Raw genomic sequence first — 21,928 nt, 5'->3', positions numbered from 1 at the left:
CTTTTGCTCTATAGCTAAGATGGCCAAACCAGATAATCTTTCTTGTGACAATCGTCAAAAGTGTCGCTTGTAGTCGTAGTTGTTAGGATGGCCGACTCTACAGAGGCTAGATTTTCAATACTTGTTAATGTCGATGGTTCACATGTTGCAGAAGATGGCGATGGCGCCGCTTTAGAAACTGCAATTTCTTCTCCCTCTATCTTTTCAGTATTAGAACATACTCCCAGCCATCTTCTCCCTTTGTAGAAGTCTAGCTTTTTTTTGCTGTCGAAATTTTGCACCAGAAGGTCGTTTTCTCTTGTATGGCTCCTAGAATTTAAGAAAAACTTGATCCAAAATTGGTAAGGACATTCACCCATGATTTACTTTGCGCCATCTCTTTGAGAATAACCCGTATGTTTTCATTTTTATGAATTTAAACCTTAAATCCGAGCCTTTAAACCTAAACGGAGTTAATATTAATAATAATAATGAGTTAAGACCGATCTGAAGCACATACCCTGTTCCTGTTATAATAATTAATTTTTGGCAAAGGTGAAATATAATTTTTTTAGAATGTCAAACGGCTACGAACATCAAATAAATAATACAGATCCAGGGTGCATATTAAAAAAAAAATTAAGTATAATATGATGGTGGCCCCAGGTAACAAATTCAAAATATCGAAGTCGATTCGATTTTTTCACGATTACAAACAATACTTCCCTATTTGAAGCAAATAAAAATAATATTATAGTATATAGGTATGGGCTAATTTAGGATGTGCACCATTTTAAACAGAAAAAAAAATATCGAATTTTATAGACTAATAGAAATGCTAATACTGTATGTGGATAGGTACTTACCATTTCATAAAATTTAATTGAATCACAACAAGAAACAGTAAAACAAACCAACAATTATACAAAATACAAATCTTTTCAATTATCTGAGTATTTTAATTTTTTGCGTCTTGACCTCAACCCCTAAACGTTTCGAAACAAAATAACTATTCTTTGGATAGGTTTCTGCTGTTATAGCATAGCAAGCAGATTTTGGTAGTTTCAGAAATTCTCTGTAACCTGTAGTATTTTTCCTTCAGATGGTAGCGAAAGTTTCAGTAATTCCCCTGGCTAAAAGCTATTGCTTCGGTATTTATGATTGTTTATGTGTACCATATGCGTTTTAGTGAAGATCGAAGAAATGGTGCCCGCCGTCCGGTGCAGGTGGTCCATAAAAAAATCCCGTACCGACAAAGGGATGATTATTTATGATTTGTTTACTCGAAAAGAATCGTATAATTGCAATCTGTGGCCGAGGTTATTTTATGGGGATTGCGACGTTCGGGTTCGGTAACTTGTTTGGATGTGTAAAAGATGTCTTTGCACGTTGAAAATTGTTGAAAAAATATAAAAAAAACTTTTTCAAAAACCTTTGGTCTTTCGGTTTTTCATGCGGTCTATAAGAGATTTTGGCGCCCCTTCAGAGTGGCGCCCGCGTGCGGTGCACGCGTTGAACGCGCGGTTGCGGGGGCCCTGGCTGAGTAGTCACTATTGACAATGAAGGTGTTGGTCTTGTATGCCAAGTACCTTAAACATTTATTTTGGACTCTTTGCAGTCTATTGATGTATTTTGCATATATCGGGTTTCAAATGACGGAGGCATAACTGAGCTTGCTGTCCATGAATGCATAGTAAAGTGGAATCAGAGAGCGCAGGTTCGAGAAATATCGACAGTTTCTCATGATTTACCCCATCATTTCCAAACAGCCAGCGAGTTGACATAACAATGTCAAGTGAATCTTAAGTTTTCGTCGATTAAGATTCCCAAATCCTTCACATTATGGACTCTTCTGATCTGGTTGCCATTTATGTTATATTGATGAGTAATTTTGAACTTTTTATTCGTAAAAGTGATCGAGTTACATTTCAAGAAGTTAATGAATAAGCTGTTTTGTGCGCAGTATTCCACCAATCGATCCAAGTCACTCTGAATTTTTCTACAATCTTCCATAGTTTTCACGCGAAGGAAAATCTTGAGATTAACAGCGTAAAGCAACACATATGTGTGCTTGAAACATTTCATGATGTCATTTATATAAATGATAAAAAGTAGGGGACCCAGATGACTTCTCTGAGGTACTCCAGATGTGGTCAAATATTCGGCCGATTGATGTCCCTCCGCTACAACCACCTAGGTTCTTCCGTGTATGTACGACCAGAAATAGTCGGGAAGGCCAGGAGTCTCACAAACTTCAGCAAACTTGTCGACAAGTAGCTGATGATCGATTTTGTCGAAAACTTAACTGAAGTCCGTGTAAACTGAATCAACTTGATCACCCGCGTCCAGTGATCCAGAAATGTTCTCCACGTATACGTGGAGGTGAACGATCTGCTCTAAGACTTTCCCAAATATTGATTGTTTACTTATAGGACGGTAGTTTTTTATTTCATTCTGCTTTCCACCCTTGTGTATAGGTACCTACCACGTGACTCAACTTACAGATAGAATGGTAATATGAAGAGAGGAACAAGTTATAAATAAATGTGAGTGGGAATACAAGACCATCAATACGGTTCTTTATAAATATTGGTGGTATACCATCAGGACCGGCTGATTTATTCAGTTGAATTTTTTGGAGTAAATCACGGACTTCCTGCTCTTGAAATGTTGCTATTTTCATTCCAGAACTATTCCGAGCACAAGAATGACCATCACGGCGAACCTCAAACGTACTCTCGAAAAAGTTGGCAAACAAGTCACTCACCTCCTCAGGACCGTCAGCACTAACTGTTTCCAGTGTCATGCTTCTAGGAATAAAGACTCTCGATCCTCTTTTCCCAGACATATACCTCCAAAAACCTCTTCCAGCGTTGCTACTGAGAATTTCTGATTCGATATTACGCAAATAATCTGTGTAGTCTCAATGTATCAAGTCCTTAGATGATTTCCTCAGTAGTGAATAGTTGACGTAATCAGATTTATTATGATATTTTTTGTGGTAGTTCAACTTCTGCTTAATACATTTGTTAAGTTTTGATCAAGGTTCGTAGAACTCAGCGCCGCCATTGTCCAAAGATCCACCCCTGAAGTTAGTTATAGATAATTCCGCGCACTTTATTTGTGTGCTACGCGCAGTCCTCCTTTAATGACGGCTGGCTATAATGATAATTTAACTATGGCCGTTTTATCTGTAGCACTTCTATGTTCTTAACCCTTTTCGATGGTTCGACAAAAAGGTCGAGGTGGGGTAAGAAATCGAACCGTCACTGCAATCAATTCGAGTTCGAGTTCAAGTCAGCTCAGTATATCTACACACAGTCTAGTAAGTACAAGTCAAGTACAGTTTAGTATAGTTCGTCGTTGCTCTCGCCCCTTGAGACACAGTGTTCAGCTTGCACATTTCAAGTTAGTTAAATATTGGCCTAGTCGCCACGTGGTTAAAAAAGATCCTTCAGTCGGTCAAAATCTTCATTAGACCCTAGTCGGTAAATTGTAATTGGATAAGTGCGTGGAACTGATTCATAGTTTTCGATAACTAGTTAAGCGAATCTTGTAAAGTGTACCTTGTGTAATTGTATATATAAACCTACTTCAATAAATAGTGTGGAAAATTTCATGGTCCTTCGAACTTCAACAACCCAGCACCTAACAGTCCAATTTATGTATGGATGTTCTCATCTAATAGCTACAACATTTGATGGTGTCTTTTTTAAATATTTGGGAAATTTGGTGTTAATTTTGAAGGTGGGAACATATTTCTCGATTAAGTCGTTAATTTTGTCGTAAAACACTTTTACGGCGTTATCCACGTTGATAGATTTGAACAAATCAGTCCAATTCAAACTTGTGAGTTCTCTGTTAATATACTGAAAGTCCGCTTTTTTCAAGTTCTTAACAAATTTCAAGGGACTACGAAGAGGCTGGTACTGTTCACATTTAAAGTTGAACTGTAGAGCAGGATGGTGTTTATCTTCAGTAACCATAGGATTCTCTGATTTTACAAGGTTATCTATGCAGTTCTCGTTACAAAAAACCAAACCTAAAGTTTTGTCATTTATGTTTTTCAATGAGTGAGTGGTGAAGCCCTAGAGCGAAAACAGATCGATAAGTTCCGCTGATTCATCGCCCACATTCGTGGGAAACAAATTGTTATTGTGTGAATCTACAGAGTCAAGCCATTCAACATTTGATTGATTAAAATTGCCTACAACTATTACAGTATTGTTTTGTATAATATCTTGGTTACGTTCAATACAATTCAGGAAATTATAATAAGAAAACCTCTCACTAGGTGGAAGGTAGACACACACTATGTTAACGTTTTTATCGCCTGCTTTGATCGAAACCCACTCTCACATGTCCTCTGCCATTGATTGAAGCTCCGGATGATGGGTTGCTTCCAAAGATTAATCAACCGCAATCAAAACACCACCACCATCCTTCTTGAGAGATGCCGTATCCTCGCGGTCACGCCGAAAAACTTGATATCCGTCGTGAAAGAGTTCACCAGAGCACACACCATCCCTAAGCCAAGTTTCCGACAGACAAATGATACTGTTGTCGCCCGAAGTCACATTATGAAAGAATTGCACAGTTTTAGATCTAAGATCTCTTTTATTTTGGTAGTAAAGTTTAATAGTTGATGAAGCCATTGAATTTTTTTATATGTTTTGTCTTTAGTTTTTACACTTTTTGGGTGTACTTCAGATGTAGAAGGTTATCGTGTGATCTTATTTGCAGAACACGAAAACTATCATCCTTTCTCATATAGATATTGCAGTTTTTGATCCAGTCATATTTATAGTTCTTCGATCTTGCCCTCTCACGAGCTTTCTTGAAAAAAGTTTGTTGATTATTGTAAACTGCTCAGAAACTCCGTCATCCTACAGTGCATTCGACCTAGTTTTGGACTTGGTTTGTTTAACTGCGGCCAGTATATCTTCTTTGTCTTTTTTTGAGTGCAATTTCACTACTATAGGCGAATCAAGATAAGCGCTACGGCACCTGGTGACGATCAGAGTAACTAGAAATGTTGCCATGGTTTGCCTCAGAGATAGTCAGCCCTTTTCATTCCTCTGAGGTTCTGGCATTTGGCTTTGTTTTTGTGTGATATTCTACAAATATTTATATATTTTTTTAATCATTTCAATAGTTCTGAGTCGTTCGAATCGCTATTGTTCAGTTCCTCAGTGTTCTTCCTGGGAAAAAAAAGGTCAAATATCAAGTTCCATGCTTTCCCTCAAACTGGTAATAAATATCGTGTTTGGATGGAAGGGAAACTGGGGAGTAACTGGGATCGACAAAAAGCTTGGTAGCTGAAATTCAAAATCGATAAACCAGTGACAAGAAATATGAAAGTATGTTCCCTGCATTTTATCGATGATGATTATTTTTATCGAGGTAAGCACTGATAGCACATGAAATTTTAGCTTATTTTTATGAGGATAATAATAATAATAATAATCGTTTACAGATTCCAGTTCTACACAGAAAGAATGTTTGAAAAAGACTGATGTGCCTTCCAGAAATCTTTCTGTTGGATCCACTACCACAAAGGAAGAACCTGAATGTCCTAATAGTGGATCTGAAGGATTGAATCAAAGAAATATCAACAAAGAAAAACTTATTGCTGAAGAATGCTCTAGTGAAGAAATCGAACCTGCTCTACAATCTACTTCCCAAGATGAAATCGAATCTGCACAAGGTCTGTTACAGCTTCTTCAGGGTCAGCCTGATTATAATGGGCCTAAAACTTTCAAGGATTTCGAAGTGCAAGTGAATACTCCTGAAGTATCTTCTTTGTGTGATCTGATAACAACAGATAGTGCTCTGAACAGTTTTTTTTACTGGTCTCAATAATATGAAACTATAAGATACAATAGTAGAAGCAGTACAATCTTTTTACAGTGATCAAAGATCAGATCGTTTAACAATCAAGCAGTGTATTGTTTTAGTTTTAACAAAATTGAAATATGATCTTTCATATGTGACATTATCTGTTTTATTTGGCATTTCACAAGAATTGTGCCAAAGATACATTGTCTTCAAATCTAAGGTACCTTTACACAATATTGGAAAAATTCCTCAGAAATATTCAGACATGTATTCTGAAATTCTATATATTTTTTTTCAGGGCCCACTGATGATACTTCTCTATCACATTTTAATTATTTTAAAATAGTCGTATAATATGCCGAATATATTTTCAAAATAAATAAATTTCATAAGTGAAATATTTTCAATTGAATTCTCATTATTTTTTTATGATTCATTAGTCAAGCAATAATTTAATTCGACAAATAGGTATCGATATGAGTAGTTTTAAGTAACCTAGTTATTCAAATTTATTTTTAGAAACATTTTATGTAAATTGAGTTATCTCTTAATAAATACAAAAAATGGATATGCGACTTTCAGTAGTATTCCAAAAAATATTCAATACATTAGCATTTGTAATATTTTGCTGGGACTGTATAATTGAAGGGTAATGTGAAATGATCAATTCGGATAAGTAAAAAAAACCTTTCAACTGAAGTTTATTAGTCATGCAAATAACATGTAACATTTTTATTATGTGACCAGCATTTAAAACTTCTTCACCTTCATAAAGACTTCTAGAAGTGTTTGTACCTTTAAGATACCCCAAGTATTCTACTCAGTCTTGCCATTTGGACCTAAAAAAGGTACTATTAGAATTCTGTAGTATAATAATGTTGATTGAACCGTTCACATATTATATGCACACTATTGTTATTCCTCATTTTTCGAAGTCTTCCATCCTTGCATAACTTTCAATATCACTAGACTGAACTGAAACAAATGATGATATCTACCGCCTTTACCTAAAATGAAAATAAAATATACACAGTAATACACTTGTTCACTATAGAAGTCTGAAAAGTTTTTATATTTATTGTAAAATCAAATTTTAATAACGCAAATACACACACAACTAATACAACCAAACACTCCAATGGCAACATTTATAGTTCTACGTTTGCTCACCTTGTCGCTGCATTCTTAATCTCAGATACCTATATTCTTTATTTGGCTGGAACTGTTCTTATTCACTGGAACTCTATGAATATCATCGATATTAGTGGCATCTATCCTACATTTCAGGTTCTTGGTTATTTTCCCAAATATATTCAACAGGTTTTCGTCCTTCACCTCTGGCACTCCAACAATTTCCAAGTTGTTTATTCGTGACACCTGCTCCAGATCACTCAGCCTTGTTTAATCTTGTCTAGGTTTACTTTCAACTTGGTGTTCTCCGCAATGACATCATTAATCTTGGATGTGCTCTTTTTCATTTCCAAGAGTTGAGCTTCAAAATCTGTTATTTTGTTTGAACAGAAATTAACGGACGTCAGAAGTTCTCTTTGTTGCATTCGTATATTGCGAAGATCAGCCCTTATTGCGTTGATCGCTGAAGTAAGATCCATCTCTTTTTCTGGTGCGAGGATCGCCGAAGCACTCACTGCCGCAGAACCAGATGACAACCTGCCCGGGGATCCCAACGTGCAACACTCTGGACACAGCCAGGTGATTTCTTCGGACAACAACGCATCGAAAAGAAAACCTCGTGAGTCATTGATAAACAAGACCAGTGATAAGATCGCTGACAAAACCCAAGACAAGCGAGTCCAGGATTCTTACGGTTTACCGGTTTATCACAACTTTTGCAGTTTTTCGACATGGTGCAGTTTTTGGAAATAACCACCGAACTAGGTAGAGATATCTTAGATAATATTATCACTTTTGATTGAAATTTACTGTTAACGACTTCAAAACAAGCGATATAACACATATACCGTACATATACAGGGTCCTGCAATAGTGTGTTAGGCTTCCATAGCTACCAAACCAGACGTTTTAGAAATTTAGTGGAAAAGCATCCCCTTTGTATTATCGATTCTGCATCTCTGGAAATTATTTTCTGATATACAGGGTGTTCCCCCTGCATATTTTCAATGCTCTTCAATACCTCTATCATGATGCAAAATATTAGGGATATTTTTCCAAGGTTACGGATCTTATTCAGAAGAAACTGCAAAGTTTCGACGAAACAGTAGATAGTTCGGTAAAAGCCCTTTACCGATGATAAGAATTTCTTGACGTAATATTCCTAAGAGATAATACCAAATGAAAAATCGTGTTTTCCAAATTAATAATCAATTCCTTGAAGCATTTTTAACTATTAACTCCTCAACATCTTGAATTGTTGTGAGAAGGCCCCCCGCAACCGCGCGGGCGCAACTCTAAACCGCATGAAGAACCGAAGGACCAAAGGTTTTTGAAAAAGATTCTTTCAAATTTTTTCAAGATTGTTGTTTTTCAAACTGTTTATTCTATACTCTAAGGTGCGTCCGGTTCCTTCTAGAAAGAGGCAGTGGCGTAGGGCTTGCGAATTCGTTACAATATCAAGTCAAGTTACTTTATTTTTAGCTGATGAAATGAGAAAGAACCTTGCAAAAAACACTTTTATTTATATATATATATTTTTTTTTTTTTTTTTTTTTTTTTAATTCACACTTATTAGTGGGTTTCGTAGAGTTATCCGGACGCCAAGGCATCAAGGATAACCCTCTTTTTGATCAATGGGGGTATATATATATATATATATATATATATATATATATATATATATATATATATATATATATATATATATGAAACATGAATTAACTCACTATAAATCATAACAAAATGAAAAATAATAAAAAATGTAAGTTTCTCTATATTGAGAGATCTCCAGGCTTTGTTTGATTTCATAATTTTCCATCCAGGATCTAAGACACATGAGGCATCTTATAGATTTGTCACCAAATCTGTTGCGGGTTTTTGTTTTTGTAAGAGCAGCTCTGGAAAATTGTCTTCGAACAGAAGCTGAAGATGCTGGCGTTGATAAAAAATCCTTGGCCATTTTGGCCAAGTTTGGAAAGATATTTCTGTAACTACCTAAATCTGCCAATAGATTCCATAGAAGTTTGAGAAAACTACTAATAAAGTCACACTGGCGAATGCTTCAGTTTATCGGCGCTCAAAGAATCCCCTTATTTAGTCTAAGCACGCACGAGATAGCAGAAATATATGCCGTGGGATGCGTGCATATCAAGCTCGAGTAATATCAAGTAGCTTCATATCAAGTCAAGCAATAAATATCAAAAATCAAGTCAAGTTAAGCTCAAGTATGTAATTTTTCACGAGCTTGATTTTCAAGTCAAGTAGCTGGTTAAAATATCAAGCAACTTGGCTTGATGAACCCCTAATCCCAATTAAGAGGGGAATTTTCCAAGGAGACTCCTTGAGTCCTTTTTGGTTCTGCTTGGAGCTGAATGTCTAAACAACTGAACGCTACTAAAGAGGGTGTCAACATTAGAGGCAATACCACCAACACTACCACCCAAAATCATCTGATGTATATGTATGATTTAAAACTGATACCAAACAGGCAATAAGAACCACCTAGAAATTATTGGCAAACTAGTGGAAAGTTATTCCAAAGATGTAGGTATGGATTTCGGATTCGATAAGTGTTGTACCTACTCTCAGTGCGTAGTCCGAGAAAAAATTCAGGTTGAATTCATGATTAATTTTCGGTAAAAACGAAACCTAAGTGACAACACAATTTAATCATCATTATATTAAGTAAATAATGCATGAGAAATATATATTTTTTTCTTGAGATTCGTGCACCTTTGACTCGAATAATTCGACTAATGAGAATAATGTCAAACATTTTCAATTGCCATATTACACAACTAGTCTTTCTTACAAGCGTCAGCAATTCGCATAACGATTTCGACCTGGAAAGTGTGTATTAAATAGGTGAATAACTATCATAACCCAAATGTTCGCTGTTTAAATTCGAATTCATAGACAGATCAGTCAATTCATGATTAAACGGCATATGATAAAAGTTAATAACGGTTCTAAGGGATTATTGATTAGCCACATACTCATACATGGCAAAAATTTAGGGATATTCTCTATATCTTTATCCTGTCGTGATAATACGATGTTTAGAATATAGAAATATAGTTTATATAAATTGAAAATTTATTTTTACATCATTGTGTTTAAATTGAAGGAATGGAAGTACCTCTAGAAACAAATTTTAAACTAAAATTTGAAACCATGAATTTCAAAATTTAAGAAACGAAAGTGAACAATTTTTCGTTCACTTTGATAGAGAGTTCATCGAAGACCTGCACTGCCAAAGCATATTTGAAATTGAGTTCTAGAATTTTTATATGGTATGTTCTGCCTGGCTTCTTACATAGAACTGCAAAGAGTCACTATAAAATTCATTCTGACACTAAGTAACATATCTAATGCATCCTCAATCAGAATTAAATCAGGAGACTGAACAGGCCATGACAAAGTGTGGATTTCTTGGTCATCTAGAATATTGATTGATCGAACTGTAGTGTGCGGACGGGTATCTTTTCCAATTGCACCATCATAGGGAATAGCAACAGATTGAATGATATGCACGTAGACCCCCGCATTCAGAAATCTTTTCATCAAACCGGGATCTGTTCTTCCATGAAATTAAATTCTGCCCCATACCATTAGAGTTGTTGAAGAACAGGATGAATGAAAGAACAGTTCAGAACTATTCGGTTATTTTGCAAGAACCTGTTCTTTATGAAAGTGGACCAGGTTGTCGATAGCAGCGGGTTCAAACCCCACCGGGATTTTTATAGAATGATGGTGGGTAATATTTAGTTGTAATTAGGGCTGGGAATCATGAATGAATGATTTTAATATTCGAATGAGTAAGGGAGAAAATAAAAAAAGCAAAGCCAAAAAACTAGAAAATTCCTTTCTCTCAAGGACCAGAATGGATGAAAGGACAAAGCATGAAATAGGACAAGAGAATGGTAAATCGAGGAAATTGAAATCTGAGTACTGACTCAGATTTCAATTTCCTCGATATACCATTCTCCATACTGCTTCCATACTGATGGAAGATAGCAACTTGGAATGTGAGGAGCCTTCAAGGAAAGGAAGATGAACTGGAGGCCGAATTTGAGGATATTGGACTGGAATTGTTGGCAATGACAGAAACGAAGAGAAAAGGAGAAGGATCAATAAGAACAAAAAATAATCATCCATTAATCTATAGTGGAGTGGAGAAAAACATGAGGACAAAATCGGGAGTAGGATGTCTAAAAATTAGGAGAATATCTGAAAGTGTATATGGGTGGAGAAATTGGTCAGAGCGGATGCTGTCGGTGGAAATTAAGGATCAAAATAATAGAGTGAAAAAAATTATAGTGGTTATGGTCCGAATGAGGATGACATTTAACAATGATCACGGAAGAATCAAAGGAAGGTGATGGGATCATTTGGAGAAACGATTAGGAATAATAATGGTGAGCGACTACTCAATTTTTGTTTACTCAATAATATGATAGTAACAAATACACTATTTGAACACAAGGACATTCATAGATTAACAAGGGGGGTTAGCAGTCGTGGAGAGAAATCAATAATAAATTATATTCTAGTATAAAGGGAACAAAGATATTCTTGATACAAGAGTGAGAAGAGGGCCAGAAATCGGAAGTGATCATTACGTGGTTATAACTAAGCTTAAAGTGGCTACGAACAGTAATAAAAATGAAAACAAGGAAAAGAAAATAGAACACGAATGCCTTAGATCATATAGACTGTCAAACAGGGAAGAACAGAACTTTATACAAGGTAGAAACGGAAAGAAGATTTGAAAAGGACCAGAAAAATGAACCTACACTGGAAAGCTTATGGAACAATTTTGCAAATGAATTCTTCCATCTGTGTGTCGATATATAAGAAAAGTATGAGATTGAGAAACATAGGTACTGTTTTGAAAATTTATTCATCATCAGGCCAGCTGAAAAGAATATTAACACATTACATTACACAAATAGAATTTGAGGTTATAAAATTTATAAGATTGAGCTTAGTAGGGCAGAAGAGTGCAATCAATCGAAGTAGTATTGACAGACAGGATTTGTCGTTTACCAAATTCAATGATAACAAAATAAAAAATCTTTTCTAATATTCTTCTCTCCAACAATTTCTAAATTGTTTTTCTTCAGAAAAACTCTTTAAGTAGCGTGGGTTCATCTAACGATGTCAAGATTGTTGAGGGAAATGAGGAAACGGAAGCGGGAACAGTAGGAAAGGAAGGGATTGTCAAAAGTGTGATGGAAAGATTCAAATATTAAGTTAATAGATAAGATGGGGTACGAGTTTGAAAATGTTCTTTGATGTAATTCTTCAAGGTGTTCTCCGAGAGCTGAACGAGGTCTATTTTTCTGGTGTTCAGTGAATCTTTTCTTCATATTGCTCGTTGTCATATCTATATAAAAGGATTCGCAATCTCTACATGACATCTTATAATAAACTACTCTTGTTTGTTCTTTATCAATCTCTACAGTTTACTAGCATATTTTCTAGGATTCTATATGTCGTTTATTGGCTATGTCGAAATTATATTTTCTAACAGATATTGATAATTTATGATTTAAATTTACGGGTTGAAATAAAATGTCTTTCGGACAAAATATGTGGGTAAATTTCATTAATGGTTAATTTTCTTTTTATAGGTTTCAAAATGCTGTTCTAAAATTCATCTTTATATTGATTGTTTCTTCCAATTTGGTAAATGGTTTTTAATTCATTATTATAATCTTCTCTAGATAGAGGAACACTAAGAAGTCTTCCAAACAAAAATGTGAAGGCTGCTTTCTTTGCAGAGGGTGCATGATATGAACTATAGGGAATGTTTGAATCAGTTTGCGTGGGTTTCCGGTAAATGTTAAAAGAAAAAAAATTGTTATTGTTCAAGCTGATAGTCAGATCAAGGAAATTGAGGGAATTTGATATTGATTTTTCTAAAGAGAACTTTACTTTAAATTTGGAATTTATGAGGTCGAAAAAGTTTTTTAGTTCTGCATCAGTACCTAACCACACGCAAAATATATCATCTACTTATCTCTTCCATAAAATGATATTGTCATTACCAGGCAATTTCATGATTTCCTTCTCAACTTTTTCTACATATATATCCGCTATAAGTCCTCTGGACGGTAGACCAATTGGTAAGCCGTCTTTCATTGAATAGATTGAATTATCAAAGATAAAAAAAGTTTTGTTCTGTAACTAACTGACAAAGTATTTTAATTGTTGTCTATGTCTATAGTGTCTAGATTTATGTCATTGTCAGATCTAGTGTATTCAGCCAAGCATTCTTGGAGTAAATTAAGTGATTCGGTTACAGGATCATTGGTATATAAATTAACGATGTCGAAAGAAATAAGGGTATAAGCTTTATAGGGATCTAGTTTGGTCATCTCAATGGTTTTTAATTTTCATCAATTCCAAGAAATTCTTAATCGAATGAATCGATCTATATTTAAGTTTATTAATAAAAAAGTGGTTAATGAATTTGGAAATCTTTTGACATGGTGAGGAAACTATGGAGGTTATTTATCTTATGCTTTTATCAGGCTTATGTAATTTTATCAAACTATATGAAATCTTGGAAGAAGAGGAAGTTCATCGAAACAGTTCATTCCATAAAAGAAAAGATTCTTTTATGGAATGAACTGTTTCGATGAACTTTTGGAGGGTCCACCTGGCGCACAACACTCACGGTCCACAACAAGTCAGCCTCATACCGAACAACTGCGAAACAGATAAAGAGGGGCATATTCCAGGGCGATAGCTTTAGCCCGATGTGGTTCTGTCTAACCCTCAACATGCTGAGCAAGATGCTCAACAGATCCTCATAAGGCTACTCCATTAATGATCAGACCCTGATAAGACATCTTTTTTATATGGACGACCTGAAGCTTTAGGCAAGAGGAAAGAAACAACTTGAGGGTCTGTTGGAACTGGTGAGAACATATAGTGAGGACATTGCCATGGAGTTTGGACTGGAGAAGTGCGCAACAGTCAACGTGAGAAGAGGGAAGATGACGGCAACAGATATCGTTATTCTGTCTGACGGACGAGAGATGACCAGCCTGCTGCCTGAGTACAGAGGATAGATACAAATATTTAGGAATACAGCAGTCCTATGAAATTAAACAAAAAGAAAATAAAGACAACACCAAAAATGAACTCCTCAGACGAGTAAACAAAGTGCTAAGATCACAACTTTCGGCAAAAAACAAGATAACGACAATAAATACCTGGGCCGTACCATGCTTCACATACACAGCTGGTATACTGTCCTGGTCTACAACTGAACTAGGACAAGTGGACAAAAATATCCGAAGTCTACTCACGAAACACGGAATGTTACACCCAAACTCGCCCATGGAAAGGCTGTACTTACCTCATAAAGAAGGCGGAAGGGGGATGACTAATCTCGAGGAAAAATAAACTCAGCAGTGCAAATTGTAGTTCGTGAGCAGTGCTCATCACTACGCTTAGGCACATTCACATTATTGCTGTCCGGGGAAGAATGTCAGATTAGGCCGAATGCCAGGAGTTGAGACGACATATAGCGTCAGCCGCGAATGCTGATAAAGGGCCAAAATTATTCCGAGATGCACAGAAATCGGCCATTCTGAGATCCGGCGACTCGAGAATAGATAGACCGTAAATGACACTGAGGTCACTAAACACGGGACAGTTTCTAAGGATGTGGTCGCTGAACTGTGGGCGACCACATGGACAATGTTCCTCTTCGGCCAGACCCAGCCTGAACAGATTACCTTTGAAGGGACCATGGCCTGAAATAAAACAGGCCAGAGGGAAACTTGGGCGGAACCAAGGGTTGTTGGAAATAAAATGAACAGAGGGGATCCAGTCGAAGGTACAACGACCCGAGTCAGACGTCTCCCAGTCCGACTGCCAACAAGAGAAGAAATGGCGCAGTGACACATCCATGGACCCACGGATCGCAGAGGCCCTACCAGGGTCGTCCTAGGACACGGATGGAATGAAGAACTCTCCGAAACGAAATTCAAATCCTCTCCTCAGAAAATAAGCTGCAACCCGATGAACGACGTAATAGTGTGCGGGTAAATTACCCGTAACAACTTGAAGAAAAGATGTGGCTGCAGTTCGATACGATCGAAAAATAAGGAGGAGGAAATGCCGCTGTGCCGAAAGAATGATCCGTCGGACATGGGAATGACCCAGGCGGTGACACCATGCGGAGGCGCAATAGGAAATTATTGGCAGATAAATACCTTTAAAGAAGATGATCAGAGACCGAACCTGATCACCTCCTAGTGCTCGTCGAAGACGAAACAGCTCGGAAGCCACCACCTGGGTCTTTTGACGCAAGGCCTTAGCGTGAAGAATAAAAGTCAGGCCAGAGTCAACCACCACGCCAAGGTATCTATACTCCGATGACCAGCGAAACGAACCCATAGGGGATCGAATTGTCGGAGAACGTCTACGGTCAAGAGAACCCCTCAACAGCACTGCCGCAGACTTGCCCTGGGAGATGGAAAGCCTGTTACGGCTAAGCCACTCAAGCACCAAATCAATAAGGCGCTGAAGGGCTTCTTGGAGCAAGCGCCGGCTGTCAGCGCTAACAACCAGGGCTAAATCGTCTGCATACGCTATGAAAAGGCCGCAGTCCCCCGCCAGGAGAAATAGCAGCTCATCAAAAACCAGATTCCAAAGAGAAGGCCCCAGAATGGAACCTTGGGGGCAGCCTTGGGACAAAGCACGTCGAAGGAAAACCGACTGGGGGGAAAAAGTGACCTGCCGGCCAGAATGATAGCTCTCGAGCAGACGCAACTGATCCAGAGGAACCCCAACCAACCGAGAACGACGGAGGATGCAAGGCAACCAAAGATTATCAATGTCTAAAAATAAAGCGGCCGCATATTTACCCGGGGAATTCCGGGCAAAGTCGACTAGTTTAAGAACAGCATCCTCCGTAATCTCGAGGAAGCAAGCCTGAAATAAAAAGAAAATATGAATAGCTTCTTCGCGAACTCCAACTTACCTGTGCACCGATGGGTAGCTGCGTCTAGCCGCGGCTCCACGGCGACCGAAATGGCAGATACGGAAGAACTTGTAAGAAACTGCTTGGAAACTTTCAAGCAAACATGGCAAGCAAAGCCGCTGCATGGGAGGTTTTACGCCAGCCTGCATCAACCAGAGGTAGACCTAGAAAGCTCCAACGCTTACCTGGTACAAGGCTATTTATTACCTCAAACGGAAGGTACGTTTCTGGCTATTCAGGATCAGGTTGTGCCGACACGAACATAAGTCAAATATATCATGAAGCAGCGGATAGAAAGCACGAAATGCAGGCTTTGCAATGGCGCTGAGGAGTCGGTCCAGCACCTGTCATCTGGATGCTCGACGATCGCAAGCACCAGGTATCTGACCAGACACGACAACATGGGGAAGGTGATACACCAACTTCTGTGCCTCCAAAAACACCTTCTTGAGAGGTTCACTGCGCACCATTTGTACTCTCCTCGGCCGGTGATCGAGAACGATCAGCACAAGATCTATTGGAACCTAACTATCGTAACGGACAAAAGCGTTGAACACAATCGACCGGATATGGTATTAAGGGATAATGTGGCGAAAACAGCACTGATAATAGACTTCGCTGTGCCTCAGGACTATAACCTCTCAAAAACCTACGTGGAAAAAATTACAAAATACGAGGCACTAGCACAACAAATGAAGGACATGTGGCAGCTGGAAAAGGTTGATATAATGCCTCTTGTTATCTCTGTTAACGATTTAGTCCCTAGAAGAACCACCCAACACATCAAAGAACTGTTTGTTGTTGTCGACTTTCTTTTGGTGCAGCAGTTTGGCTAGCGACGACCCTGGATTCCGAGATGAACCAATGGTGAAGTAGCGATTCCTCAGCATTTACCCTCCTAAACTTGCCTTACATGATCAGCTAAATATTGATATTGTCGATCTATTAAGATTCAATCTCATGTAGATCTGCTTAAGGCTAACGCTTTCAGACAAAAGACCAAACAAATGTTTCAACATCTCTACTGCTGTTCTTATTTTATATACCCACACATGATTATGTGGCCTTCTTCTTTTAAAACGTTAGGCGTTGGTGGAAAAATGAGGAATTTAAACAGTAGAAATATATCAGAAGTGATATATTTCTACTGTTTGGATAAGAACCCAAATATCTTAAATACTGATTGAAAGTAATAAAAACATTTTTTTAGATTTTGGCCCTTTTCTTGATTTCATTAACGAATCTTTCTGTATTTATATGGATATTAGCTGGTTTTACCAATTTACAAGTTTGTTTGTTAACAAAAAGTACATTTAGCCAATTACCCATAAATCGCGGATTCCGTTCGCCAAATACTTTGTAAAAAAGAAGAAGAAAGATTAGTATGTTTATGTTTTGTGATTCTAAGTTTGACGTTAAATGAAAGTGAAAATATTTTTTCATAACCTTACAACAACAAATTGTTTATTGATTTTTGTTACATGAATTCGTCGTTCGTCAATTACATTTTTAATTATATGTAGAAATGAACAACAAATTTTTGGGATATCAACAAATGTTACTTGTATTAGTATGGATCACAAAATTTAGGACAATATGGCTATAATCGAAAGAACTAGGACATTTTGGAATAGCAAACTCAGCTAGTTGTAGGAGACAAAACAAATTTCATTGAAAACGTGGAACTCACTTCTTCTTGTAAAATACGTAGATAATTGTATTTTATGTTGATATATTCGTTTTATCACAACAAATGCTATTTATTTTTATTGTCCAATATTAGAAATTTCAAGTCTATTCTCTCAGACAAGTAGAATAAAGCACTATTCCAGTTAAAATACTTCTTATTTTGGGGAAAATGGATATTTGCCAATTTCATTCTCATTCAGAAGAAAGTGGCAATCATCAACTCCAAATAATAAATGCAGTATATATAGATGACAGAAATGTTAACAACATATATGAAGAAACATCTAACTGTGAATTAAGATTCATTTCTAATGAAGAAATGGATGATTTGTTACCACCTATAGGCGAATATGAAGAACTGACAACTGTGAAACAACTAACTACCTCATGTAATAACTATTGTAAATTATACAAAACATTTGCAGAATCTAGGTAAGTTTATAATTCAACTTGTTAATTTTTACAATTTTTTAGTAGATATACTCTTTTTCATTTGTGTCAACCTGAAGCATTGAAAAACAGTGAATTGAGTCCTTTTCGAATGTTGATAGTGAAAATACATTTTTTTAAATAACGCTAGGAAAGACCTCGGCAAAACGTTTCTATAAGTTGGATTTCTATCGATTTTATATATCAATTATTTGAAATCAGATAAAATATTAAGTCAATGCCTTCTATCTGAAATCTCCTAGGTCTCTTTGAAATGAAAGCTTGTAAAAGTAAGATGAACTATTTTTGTCTTGTCCAGCTTCAGTACTGAGTCTTATTGCCACTGTAAATTTTTACCCAATAGCAAACAGTTCCCTGTAACCAGAATTGCTCAGGAGTATGGGTTCTAACCACTAGACCAACTGACTAATTAAAATAATGTAATGAATATTCTAGTGAAATTTGTGATTTTAAATATAAATACATATTTAGATGTAGCTGCCTGAACCAACCTATTTTATGTATTTCAATTATTCTTCAAGTTTAAATTAAACATCAACAAAAAAATTTGTCCCTACCTATAACTTTCCCACTATCACATCAAATTCTCAGCGGTATTTTCAAATATATTTTATTTTAGCATAAATAGCCCTTTGGAGAATACAGATGATCAATTATTTATAGAAATTGTCAAAGAAGATATTGACGCAAGACATAATCCAGATGAAAATAAATCTATTCTTGATTCTATAAGTTTCAACATTGAAGATCATGAAGAAACAGTTGTAAAAATCAAAATAACCAATGCAGATAATGGCTTCACAATGAAAGAGTGAGTATATATAGTACTATGACAAGAAAGTACTGAGAATTGATCAAGGAAAATAACATATGTAGTATCCCTCCCAATTTACAAAATGACCTTCACAAAGAAGGCTACTTCAACAATAAGATCATAAAAATATACTTCAAATGCATTTCCAATAATTGACGTTTCTGTTGAGATTCCTCTTTAAGTCTTCTATGGACAGAAAATTGTATATGTACACAGTCAGCTTAATCTGACAAGAGTCTGCCAGACCAGTGTAAAGATAATTGATGACATGTAGAGATGCATAGAAAACAGAACATGAAAATTTCTTTAAAATTTAGTCAAATGCATTAGCTGTAATTTTCTATTGATGCAGCGTAATTTCAAAGAATTAGTATCACCCCTAATACAGACTTCAAAAAATGCAAAACTCAGGTTTATATTTACACTACAAGAATATGATAGGGTCTCTAATACAATCAATGACCTATTGTGCCATCGATCATCTTGTAAACTCATCTGGCAGATACTTACAACCATCATATTACGCTGGCTCTTTAATTATATGTTTAGAAGCGGCCACCCACGAGGCACCTGTATTCGAAAAGGATTCCAGTCGAGCAATCAAATTCAGTCTTCATCCGACTGTAAAATGCTCTGAACGCTCGACCACGGATGCCTCGTGAGAGGCCACCTTTATACTATTAAGAGAATATTTCCTCAAAATATCCGCCTTGTAAGATCAATTTATGAATAATGTACCATCCCTATAACTTTTCTATTGACTAGTAATTCTAAGGTTCAATTGATTCTCATTTCTTGAATAAAGCATTTATAGTGGTTAGCTAGATTGGAAGACCTCCAGTAATGAAACTATAGCTTGGTTGATTGTTTGTTTCAAACTTTAGTTTTGACACAACTAAATAAATAATTACGATTGTTGGAATCGATAAAATATCCCTAATATTTTTCAGTTCTTCTAAAATTATCAACTGGAAAACACCTGAGTTGGTCCCAAAACTTAAAAATGCTCCCAAAGAAAAAAGTCCCCGAAAACCATTACAACTGGCTAATTACTGCGATCTTATCACAGATGCCATCAATTCATCACCTGAGAAACGTATGATTTTAACAGAAATTTATCAGTATATCACAGAACATGTGCCTTTTTTCAAAGACATAGATAAAAAAGGAAAGGAAGGTTGGAAAAATTGTGTAAGACATACTTTATCAGTCAACAAAAAATTTATAAGGATAAAAAATACATCAAAATGTAGATTTTCATATTGGACAGTTTGTGAAGGGGGAGATTTTGAAACTCAGTTCGCACAATATTCCTGGGTCTCAGAAATTTATAAACCAGAAGAAAGAAAGCGAAAGATAATAAATAGAAAAACCATGAAATTAGGACAGCATTCAAGAAATGTGGTGAAATCAAATAAACAAGTACAAAACACAAACCGTGAAGCAATAGAAGTCAAAAATAGTAATAACAAAAAATACTCATCTAGGAAAAGAAATACAGAATATTTGCGATTGGACAAGGTAAATGAAACAGCAAAATGTAAAATTGCTGAAAATCAAAAACCTGTGAAAATCAAAAGAAAAAGTAGGAAAGGTAAAGTTAAAAATAACAAACCTAAATTATTAAAACACGAAATTAAAACAATTAAAAGAACTGAAACAAAAATAAAAGGAACTAAGAAAAGAAAAATCAAAGAAAATAAAACTCCAGGTAAAAAATACGTGAGTAAAATGAAAAAGAGCATTGCAACTGATTTAATGAAAAAGAAACAACCTACTAGGATATTAAGAGTATTGCCTGAAAGATTGTCAAGGAGGGCTGAAAATGTTTTACAAATTAAAGAACACGAAAATATCAGAAGGAGTAGCAGAAAAAAGACTTGCCGTAAATCATGGTAGTTTTAGAATGAGGTATTTAAATTATGGATAGAAATCTGACTAAATAAATGAATCAAGTATTAAATGAAGACAACTCAGTATAACTCGAAAATCTTACTGAAAGCTTAATTTTAGTGTAAATTTGATATAAAAAAATTTCAAAAACAACATGTAAATACAGCTACTTGTATATTGTATATAAAATATCAAATTTTGAATAAAGTGTTTTTAATATATATATTTTACTTTCATGCTATAGTGGTTACCGTTGACTATAAGAGAGTGCATATCTGCATAACCACATTTACTTTGAATAATTTTTGTAAGAAGAATATTTCCATTTAGGGCCTGTTTTTACACATGCGAATAAAAAAATGTATTGCTGCAGCACAGGTTTTATCCATGCATAAGACCTGCGCCTAGGAATTATTTTTTTTCACGTGTGAAGGAACAAGCCCTAAATGGAAAGATTAGGATAATGAATAGTGATAACATAGTTGTCATAGGACGATCAAGAAACATCAAAAGTGTGTTAAAACAAGAGTGCAAAAAGATTCCATGGATACAAATGTGTTAAATCTTAAGTAAACATTGTCACTGGTCCATGTTGGGGAAACCTTTTAAGGCAACAATCTTAAAAAGCAAGTACCACTTGCAACATGTCCGATAAAATCCTCAATTTTTATGTTTTCATCCATTTGTGATTTAGATGAATACTCTCATTCTAAATGTTCAATTCACTTTCTAAATTTTCAATGTTATACATATTGCCGACCTTAGATGCGAAAGATTCAATATCTAGTAATTTTGAATTCTCTAGCAAAAAATTGAACAAAGAAAAAAGCATTACATGTTGTTTTGAGAATCTCGTTTCAAGGGCTGAAATCGGAATGATATAAATATGGGATGAATATAGATTTTTTGATGTAATCTTCAGCTGAATCTGCTTCATAATTAGATCTGTACATTTGTCTACCGCAAATTCGTGGTTTTCCAATCTCTATATTGAGATTCTGAGCAATAGATGATGCTTTGGAAAAAATTTCTGTGAAGCATGCATCATCGGAGTGATGTTTTCCACATATTTCTATAATTAAATTTATATGACGGTGAACATCTACAAAATTAATAGAAACATCTTGTAG

The 21,928-nt window shown here is 35.9% G+C and overlaps 1 protein-coding gene across 1 annotated transcript; it reads left to right on the top strand.

Moving 5' to 3' along the window:
* Nucleotides 1-17,367: 17,367 nt before the first annotated feature.
* On the top strand, nt 17,368-21,017 carry LOC123673135 (pre-rRNA-processing protein FHL1-like). Its single transcript, XM_045607575.1, has 3 exons — nt 17,368-18,073; nt 18,711-18,902; nt 19,856-21,017. Exons 1-3 carry the CDS (start codon nt 17,811-17,813, stop codon nt 20,802-20,804), a joined length of 1,404 nt encoding a protein of 467 aa, XP_045463531.1. The 5' UTR covers nt 17,368-17,810; the 3' UTR covers nt 20,805-21,017.
* Nucleotides 21,018-21,928: the final 911 nt, after the last annotated feature.

The sequence above is a fragment of the Harmonia axyridis genome, chromosome 2 (assembly GCF_914767665.1).
Source record: "Harmonia axyridis chromosome 2, icHarAxyr1.1, whole genome shotgun sequence".
Taxonomy (NCBI): domain Eukaryota; kingdom Metazoa; phylum Arthropoda; class Insecta; order Coleoptera; family Coccinellidae; genus Harmonia; species Harmonia axyridis.
This window is presented reverse-complemented; position numbering and strand designations above follow the sequence as displayed.